The 10,098-nt window shown below is 46.6% G+C and overlaps 1 protein-coding gene across 2 annotated transcripts; it reads left to right on the top strand.

Moving 5' to 3' along the window:
- The first annotated feature begins 7,971 nt into the window (after positions 1 to 7,971).
- Positions 7,972 to 10,098, top strand: LOC129622762 (cytochrome c oxidase subunit 5B, mitochondrial). Of its 2 annotated transcripts, none has more exons than XM_055539375.1 (4): positions 7,972 to 8,184; positions 8,666 to 8,739; positions 8,915 to 9,014; positions 9,900 to 10,098. In XM_055539375.1, exons 1-4 carry the CDS (start codon positions 8,046 to 8,048, stop codon positions 10,010 to 10,012), a joined length of 426 nt encoding a protein of 141 aa, XP_055395350.1. In that variant the 5' UTR covers positions 7,972 to 8,045; the 3' UTR covers positions 10,013 to 10,098. The 2 variants fall into 2 exon arrangements, with proteins under 2 accessions (XP_055395350.1, XP_055395351.1); XM_055539376.1 differs by having other exon boundaries at positions 7,978 to 8,148.

Raw genomic sequence — 10,098 nt, 5'->3', positions numbered from 1 at the left:
AAATATGAAAAGAGAGAGCTATCTGCATTCTTGCCTAGTGAGGAGAGACGGGATCCAATTTCTAAGCTACTAAATGGCCAAGGGTTCAAATGGAGCCCACTTCTATCCAAAAGCATAGGTTTGGTGTTCTTAGTTGGGGTTGGGGGTGGGGGGAGGTAGTTTTACATTTCCTCTCTGACCCCAGGGTCCCAGTTACCAAGAGGGAAGAAAAAGAGCTTCTCCATGCTTTTTTGGTTAGCCTGAGGTGGAGGTTCTCTACCTTGGCTGCATGTTGAAAATACCTGGGGAACTTTAAAGTAATAATGCCTGGATCTCACCCCTGGAAATTCTGCTTGGATGGTCTGGATATGATCTGGGTATTGGGAACAGAAAGAGCTCCAGTTCAGTTCAGTTGCTCAGTTGTGTCCGACTCTTTGCGACCCCGTGAATCGCAGCATGCCAGGCCTCCCTGTCCATCACCATCTCCCGGAGTTCACTCAAACTCACATCCATCGAGTCGGTGATGCCATCCAGCCATCTCATCCTCTGTCGTCCCCCTTTCCTCCTGCCCCCAATCCCTTCCAGCATCAGTCTTTTCCAATGAGCCAACTCTTCACATGAGGTGGCCAAAGTACTGGCTCCAGGTGATTCTAATTAATGTGCAGCTAAATTTGAGGCCTGCTAACCCAGGATACAGGAGTTAACTGATCTACTGATGCCATGGAAGCATTACAGTTCTATAGAAGTCTGACCTGGGTCTCATGGGCTGAAATCACTATGACAACCAGGTTTGTATTCCTTTCTGGAGACTGGGGGAGAATCTTTTCCTTACTTTTCCCTGCTTCTAGAGGTTAATTGCATTCCTTGACCTGTGATCCCCTTCCTCCATCTTTAAACCAGTAACATTGCATCTCTCTGAACATTCCTCCACAGTCACATCTCCTTCTGACCCTCTTCTGCCTCCCTTGTGATTGCTGAGCCCACCTAGATAATCCAGGACACTCTCCCTATTTTCAGGTCAGTTGATTAGCAACCTTAACTGGAATTAAGGATCTGCAACCTTAATAACCTTTTACTGTTCAACTTAACATATTCACAGATTCTGGAATTAGAACATGGACATCTTTGTCGTTTTTGTTGTTGTTGTTCAGTTGCTAAGTCGCATCTGACTCTTTGCAACCCCATGGTCTGCAGCACACCAGGCTTCCCTTTTTGCCGGGGTCCAGCCCCGGCTGATCCAGGGTATTCGAAGCGGGGACGGCGTCGGCGACCTATTTAATTATTTATTCATCAAAGATATAAAGAGTAATAGAATGAGGATAGCTCAGTAGGAAAATTCAGTGGAGAAAAGAGGCTGAGTAGCTTGGTTTACGCGGGAGACCATTAAAACTTCAAGACAAGAAGTTTGCACCACTTACGTAGGCCGCAGGCGTCCTTCCGTTCTCCCGAAGGAGAGGAGACACTGAGGCCTCCCCGGTCGGATCTTAGAAGCCCAGGCATAATTAGCAAGCATGGTGGGTTCCGCGCTCCAGATGGAGACTCAGCTAGAATTTGGGAGAGAGAGTGACATGGGGAGACCAAGTTTCAGTGAACAAGGCCCGCAGTTTATTTTCCAAAGTAGTTTTTATACCTTAAGTTATGCATAGAGGATAATGGGGGAAGGGGTAGAGTCATGCAGCAAGCCAGGCTTTCTTCCTGCAAACTTATCATATGCAAAAGTTCAGGTGATTGACATCATCTTCTGGCCCGGAGGCCTGTTAACATTTTAAGAAACTTATTTTTCTCTAAAGGTGATTATTCCAAAGTCAGGCACCAGCCTCCCAAAAAGCATTGGACAAAGCTGCATTTTACATTTCTATACACCCATTATATCAATCAATACACTGCCAAGGACACAGTAGGTAAGGAGTATGGAGACTTAGCAGCAAACATTGGCCCAATAAGTGAAAAACCCTTCACCAATACAATTTCTAATCAATCTTTTAACTACTCAAAGGAATCTGTGTTTAGGCAGTTTAGAACATCTCCTGCCTCTCACAGTTGGGAGGCTCTGAACAATCACATGTGGCCGGAAAAACCTATTCAGGCAGGCTAGAGGATTTCCAAAGGAGTTTGTAGGTTGAAACACTGTCACACCCAGGAATTATTAACTGGAGCTGTAAGCTAACTCTCTTTTCAGAGAGAGGTAGTGGGGGACAGCCCCCTGTAAAGTCAGAGGTGTAGGTGAAAGCACAAAGCAGAAAGTAGGCAGACTCTGGTTTTGGGGGTAGATGCTCGAGAATTTCCAGGGGGACTCCTGAGGCTCGATCCCGCCTTTGCGTATGCCGAGCCTCCTTCCTCATGACCTTTGTCATGGGCGGAGTTCCTCACGCTGGCTCCCGGCAGTGATAGACTTCCAGTTGAGCTATTCCAGATCCTGAAAGATGATGCTGTGGAAAGTGCTGCACTCAGCATGCAATATGCACTCAATATGCAATATGCCGGCTCCCGGCACCTTGTCCTTCACCATCTCCCAGAGTTTGCTCAAATACATGTCCATTGAGTCAGTGACACTATCTAACCATCTCATCCTCCGCCACCTCCTTCTTCTTCTGCCTTCAATCTTTCCCAGCATCAGGGTCTTTTCTAATGTGTCGGCTCTTTGCATCACATGGGCAAAGTATTGGACATCCTTGGGGGACCAGTATTCAGCTACTGCAGTCTGGAAATATATGGAGATTCTTCTTAGGGGAAAACTGGTTAAAATTTTTAAAAAACAGAGAAAAAGAAGGGGTACTTAAATCTACAGACTTACTGCAATCCCTATCAAAATACCAGAGGCATTTTTCACAGAACTAGAACAAATAATTCCAGAATTTTTATGAAACCACAGAAGACCCTGATAGCCAAAACAATCATGAAAAGAACAAAGACAGAGGTATCATGCTCCCTGATTTTAATCTATACTTCAAAGATATAGTAATCAAAACAGTATTGTACTGGCACATATAGATCAATGGAACAGGTTTGTATCAACAAAATAAAAAGCCCACTGAATGGGAGGAGATACTTGCAAAAGATATGTCCAATAAGGGGTTAATATCCAAGGTACTTGAAGAAATCATACAACTCAACATTAAAAAAAAAAAAAGAAACAATTAAAAAATGGGCAGAGGACCTTAACAGACATTTTCCCAAAGACATATAGATGGCCAACAGATGCATGAAAAGATGCTCAGCATCATTAGTCATCAGGGAAATGCAAATCAAAACCACAATGAGATATCACCTCACACATGTCAGAATGCTGCTGCTGCTGTTGCTGCTAAGTCGCTTCAGTCGTGTCCGACTCTGTGCGACCCCATAGACGGCAGCCCACCAGGCTCCCCCGTCCCTGGGATTCTCCAGGCAAGAACACTTGGAGTGGGTTGCCATTTCCTTCTCCAATGCAGGAAAGTGAAAAGTGAAAGGGAAGTCGCTCAGTCATGTCCGACTCTTAGCGACCCCATGGACTGCCTTTTCCACATGTCAGAATGGCTATCATCAAAAAGGCAACAAATAACTAGTTTGACAAAGATGTGGAGGAAATGCAAATTCTCACTAAACTAATGAAAATAAGTCAGGGAACTGAAACGCAGACTCCAGCAGCATCTCAGTTTTCATCCAACAGTGGACAGATTCGGCAAAAGGCGGGTGCCCCTCACATGTGGAGGAGGGCATGGCAACCCACTCCAGTGTTCTTGCCTGGAGCCTGGCAGGCTACCACTGAAAAGAGTCTGACACGACTGAAGTGACAACACAGCAGGGCACAGCATGGGTAACCCTCACACGTGGAGTTGGGAACTAGGACTCACATACCCAGCTGGCAGGAGCAGGAACTGCTCCAAACTTTTGGGAACACAGTCTGGCAGAATTTTTTTTTTAATCACCATGTAGATTTTTAAGTTATTAATATTCTGTCATATTTTCTTCAAAGCTTTCTTAAAAAAAAAAAAGCTGTACAGATACTATCAAAGCTCTTGACCTGGTTGGAAGCGCATAGATTTGTTACCCTGTACAGAAATGTTTGTACTATTTTTTATATTATATTTTGCAGTAATTTTTAAAATTTTTGACAGAACTTATTGTTATGCCTGATGCACACAATTCCTCAGAATTCTGATCCTATTCCTCAGAAATGAAGGCTCCAGAATTTATGGCTATATAATTGGGCTTCTCAGGTGGCAGCAGTGGTAAAGAACCCACCTGTCAATGCAGGAGAATAAGAGACTTTGATCTCTGGATTGGGAAGATCCGCTGGAGGAGGGCATGGCAACCCACTCTTGTATTCTTGCCTGGAGAATCCCCATGGACAGAGGAGCCTGGTGGGCTACAGTCCATAAGGTTGAAAAGAGTTGGACATGACTGAAGCAACTTTGCATGTACTAGAGATGTGCAGTGCAGCATTGCTTGAGAGGCAAAAATGTATAAACCATCTGAATATCCATCAAGCAGAAAATGATTAGGTAAATTCATAGGTATTACTTTCATAGTAGGGACTGCTGCTGCTGCTGCTGCTAAGTCGCTTCAGTCGTGTCCGACTCTGTGCGACCCCATAGACGGCAGCCCACCAGGCTCCCCCGTCCCTGGGATTCTCCAGGCAAGAATACTGGAGTGGGTTGCCATTTCCTTCTCCAATGCATGAAAGTGAAAAGTGAAAGTGAAGTCGCTCAGTGGTGTCCGACTCTTAGCGACCCCATGGACTGCAGCCTACCAGGCTCCCCTGTCCATGGGATTTTCCAGGCAAGAGTACTGGAGTGGGGTGCCATTGCCTTCTCCGATAGTAGGGACTACTATGTAGTAATTACATAAAATGAGTTAGACCTCTGTATTGATCTGTGATGCCCACAAAATAAAAAGCAACTTATAATTTGTATAATAGTGATTTTTCTATTTTATGTTCATTTACATGTCTGTACATTAAGAAATATCTCAATATGTGCATTTGCTTGAGTATGACCATAGGAGCACAGAATAGATTCTCAATTAGGGGAAACATTGCCCTCCAGGGCACATATGGTAATGGCTGAAAGCATTTTTGGAAATGGCACCCCACTCCAGTACTCTTGCCTGGAAAATCCCATGGATGGAGGAGCCTGGTAGGTTACAGTCCATGGGGTTGCAAAGAGTTGGACACGACTGAGCAACTTCACTATGAACTATGAAGGCATTTTTGGTTGTCACCACTGGGGAGCGCTAATGGTGTAGACGCTGAACATCCTGCAATGCACACAGGATAGGACCTCCCCCCTCAACACCCTGCAAAGAATTTTCCAGTCCAAAATGTCAACAGCACAAAAGCTGAGAAACCTTGGCATAGAGAAAAGAAAAAGGATAAACACGAAACTATTAACAATCAACTTGTTCCTTAAAACATATATGTCATTTGGCTTATTATCCTATAAAATTATAGAATTATCCTATAAAAATAAAAAATAATACTCAAATAAAAGTTTATTCTTATGGCAAAGACAATGGAGCAGGAAGGAGTGGGAGACTGTTGTCCAAGCCAACCTGTTTCTCAGGAAGAGATCTAGGGGCAGGAGTGTAAACTGAGGGTAATGAGAGCTGGAGGCAGGAGGGGATGGATGGGGATGCCCTGGAGCCTGGCCCTGACACTGGAGCTCACCAGCTTAGAGTGAACAATCCCAGTGCTTTTGTGAGTTGAACAGGGACCTGAAAAAAATTTCCTATGATTAGGAAAGCCTACTGTGAGAGGCAGAAACAAGCCTCAACTCTATTTCCCTTTTATAGGCTTGAATAAACCATTTTATGATCAAGAACTGTAACACATCAGAAGGGAATTTCTCCCTGGTCTGCTGAGAGTTGAATTAGCAGGTATTTCTTGGCAAAGAATGGTCAGTTAAGGTGGAAAAACGAAAATAGCATTCTCTGCTGCAGGTCTAATCAGAGTCTTTAACATAGTAGTGTGTTCGTTCCCAAAAGGGCAGTTATCAAATGCAGAACTTCCCTATCTTTCACACAAAGTGCGTGCTCAGTCTCTAAGTCGTGTCCGACTCTGTGCGACCCCATGAACTATAGCCACAAGGTTCCTCTGTCCACGGAATTTTTCAGGCAAGGATACTGAAGTGGGTTGCCATTTCCTCTTCCAGGAGATCTTCCCAACCTAGGGATCAAACCCTAGTCTCCTGCATCTCCTGCACTGGCAGGCAGATTTTTTACCACTGAGCCATCTGGGAAGCCCTCCCTATCTTAACCAAGTCTTTTAAACTGAGAGAATCTTCTGAAACCAGGCATCCATGGAATACACTTCAGGAAATACTAACCTATTTAGTTTTACAGATTAGGAAATGGTGGCCAAAACAAAAAGTGACTGAGTTGGCTGGTGGGTTTCTCTCAGAACACTTGTTTTCCAGACCACTGCTTCTCCCCACCCCAGCATTAAACATCTCACCATAGTTACAAATAAAATTCTTGGGGAACATTCTAGGACTTAAGGGATTTTTTTTCCGATTTAATTTGGTAGAGTTGCAGTGGGGGCAAGGGAGAAAGAACGATGGAAGTCATTCAAAGCAAAACTCACCTTTCAATAGAATCAAGACATCTTTGGTCTTAGAGATGTTTTTTTCTCCTTGATGGAGAGGCACCCATGAAGACTGTGCTCATGTGAAGGGATGCTCCACCTGATCCTTTTGAAAATATAACCTGCACAGGGCAGGTGGGAACACCTGGGACTTCAACTCTCCCCAATTTACCTCAAGTTTATCTCCTTGGGACAGGGGAAGCTCTACAAAACTGATTCTGTAGATTCTCTCCAAGAAATAAATTTACTAAAGTTTCCTTGATCCTCTTACATGCTGGGCCTCTGCAAGACACTGAGAATTCAAAGATGAATAGAACATAATTTCTGCTCCAAAGGGTTGTTTTGTTTTTTTTAATCAGGTAGGGAAACAGACACTGCATCTAGCTAGACTGTGACAGGGCTATACTGACCATGGGAATTAGGGCCTAGGAGCCCTTGGAGGGCAGTGTTTACAAAGCCCATCCTAAGAAGCTTGCACACCAGAGCTCGTGGGCAAATGGGGGCGGGGGGAGCTATGGAAGATGTTTCCAGTTTTCAACGGAGAACTCCCGTCCTAGTACATTCTGGGACTCCATTACCAGTAACAACTCCGCTTCCCACGGAGGAATCTTGTTTATCCTCGTCTTAGCTAACAGCTTCCGGAGGTAGCCAGCCCTTTACCTCACACCACCAAGGGCTTTGGTTCTGGGTGTGCTAAGTCGCTTCAGTCGTGTCCGACCGTGCGATCCTATGGACTGCCACCCACCAGGTTCCTCTGTCCATGGGATTCTCCTGACAAGAAATACTGGAATGGGTTGCCGTGCCCTCCTCCAGGGTTGGTTCTGGGAGGGGCCCACAACATGGCCCTACCTTCTTCCCCTTCCTCAGCCTCGCCTCAGACCTGGATCTCACCACCTCAAAGCCACAGCTACAGGAAAATGATGCTAGGCCTGCCGGCAGATTCTGTCCAAGTTCTTATAGGTCGGGCCCCACGTTCACAGTGGCTGTCACACTGCCAGGAGACCCAGCCTCATAGTTTGCCTCCATCACAATTAATACTGTGGCCTTTGGGACGCTACTGCTAAATGGGGACCACTTGATGTGTGGCAAGTATCCTGACAGGCACCGGCTTCACGTCTTCCATCAGCAGCCTCCACGTCGCCCGAGCACAATTGTCAGCCGAAAAGCATATGAACTACAGTGGGGTTGCCCCATTCGGACGACGACACTGAGTCTCACAGGCGCAAAACAAGTTCCACCCAACCTCAGCGTTAGCAAACGGCAGGTGTCCAGATGCCCACAATTGAAACCGTTACTAGCCCCGCCCCTAGCCGGCAGCACGGAGTGGGCAATGAGGCAGAGGTGCGCAGGCGCCGCCTTTCCTGATGTCCCGCCCCGGAAAGATCACGTGAGTAAGGCGGACTCTGGGCCGGAAGGAAGCGGAAGGGGAAAAAAGCCCTCCCCCGGAAATCCTTTCTGTTTCAGGAGCCTGCTCCCGGAAGTGCTGGTGTTTGTAGCGGGCGTGATGGCGTCAAGGTTACTCCGTGGAGCTGGAGCTTTGGCCTCCCGGGCCCTGAGGGCCCGGGGTCCAAATGGAGTCTCCGTGGTGCGCTCTATGGCGTCTGGAGGTACTCGCCGGCAACGTGCGCCGTTGCCCTCTCGCGGTTGGTGTTAGGTCAGCAAAGGCCGGGGTGGGGGAGGCCTTTCATCTCCTCGGCCCCAAAGCCCTGAGGCTCTGCGGACCTCTCCCTGTTATTCTCGACCGCAGCTGCTGCTGACCACCAAAGTGACCGGGCTGCGAAAAATTCCTAAACGGAGTTGCCGGGTGACCTTGGTGGGCAGGGTTTGCAGCCGGGGCGTGGAGGGGCCAAGCCGCCCTTCAGACCTGCGCCGGTCTCCGGTTGGATGCTGATTAACCTGCTTTTAGGAAAAAAAAAAAGGCAGAAAAATCGGCCTCCGTGGTTGAAGGAAGAAAAGATCACCCCGTGTTCCACTTTTGGGTAACGTGACTGGTTCTTAAGGGACAGTGGGTATGGGTAGACTGTGGGAGCCTCTGGGCCCGCGAAAATTGTAAGCAAAAATTGACTTACGTGCGTTTTCCCTCTTGATCATTTCAGCCGACATCATTATTTTATTTTCTTTTAGGTGGTGTTCCTACTGATGAAGAGCAGGCGACTGGGCTAGAGAGGGAGGTCATGCTGGCTGCTCGCAAGGGACAGGTGAGAAGAATGTTCCATGCCTTCTGGGAGAGTTCATTGCCTTGGATGGGATCAGAGCAGCCTTCTCTCTGGGGAGCCTTCCCTCCAGGAAACCTGGCTTTTGGGAACAGTGTTGGTAGTCCCTAGAGGGTAGGGATCATTTGGCATAATAGACCCTTTATTTTGTTTTTTCCAGGATCCATACAATATACTTGCCCCAAAGGCAACCTCAGGTACCAAGGACGACCCTAATTTAGTCCCCTCCATCACCAACAAGCGGATAGTGGGCTGCATCTGTAAGTGCTTCTCTACTATTTTCTTACCCTTTTGTTTGTTTGCTTATTTATTTTTTGGCTGTGCAGAATGTGGGATCATAGTTCCCCAACCAGGGGTGGAACCCACGCCCCCTGCATTGGAAGCACAGATTCTTAACCACTGAACCACCTGGGAAGTCTCTGTTTATATTTATTTATTTTTAATGTTTACTTACTTGGCTCTGCCAGGTCTTAGTTGTGTCTCTCGGGATCTTTGTTACCGCATGTGAGATCTTTTAGTTGCAGCATACAGGATTCAGTTTCCTGACCAAGGATGGAACCCAGGCCCCCCTGCATTGCGAGCACGGAGTCTTAGCCACTAGACCACCAGGAAGTCTCACCCATTTGTTTAGTTTAATATCTGTTTAGTATGGAAGATGTCTACTAGTTTTTTCCCATCTGTTGTCCGTGACTGTATATGTGTAAAGATATATGGATAAATGTTTTAAAGGTTTTGATCCTCAGGCCCCTTTGCCAAAGTAGGTCACCCTCACTGTAAAGAGGCCTGGAACATCAATAATACTGCCTCAGTGGAGAGGTGGCGTGCAGAAATATTCATCTAGAAAATACTGTACTTTCTCTTTGCCAGACACGTCAGGCACTAGGTGTACATGCCAAAATGGACCCAGCTTTGGGATTCTACACAGGCAGGGAACTGTGAGAACCTAATAAGGAACTGATCAGAGGTCAGTTTACTCAGAGGTAAACTTGGCCTCAGTTCCTTCATCTGAAAAATGGGATCAGCTTGAACTGACCTTAAGGTGTCAACCATAACTTTATTTGCATCTCAGAGGTGTCTGAGGGCAGTAGGTTAACGGTGAAAGTTCTTCTAGGCTGCATGGCCTTCAGCTACCTTTTTTCTTTCAGGTGAAGAAGACAACAGTACTGTCATCTGGTTCTGGCTGCACAAAGGCGAGGCCCAGCGATGCCCCAGCTGTGGAACCCATTACAAGCTGGTGCCGCACCAGCTGGCCCACTGAGCCATTGCACTGATGCACTCAGAATATCATGTGGAATTTCTTCTTTCCAGTAAAGACTAGCTATTACATTGGCTTCTCCTCCCATA

This window comes from Bubalus kerabau, chromosome 11 (genome assembly GCF_029407905.1).
Source record: "Bubalus kerabau isolate K-KA32 ecotype Philippines breed swamp buffalo chromosome 11, PCC_UOA_SB_1v2, whole genome shotgun sequence".
Lineage (NCBI taxonomy): Eukaryota > Metazoa > Chordata > Mammalia > Artiodactyla > Bovidae > Bubalus > Bubalus kerabau.
Note: the sequence above shows the minus strand (reverse complement) of the source record. Positions and strands in the feature narration are given on the sequence as shown.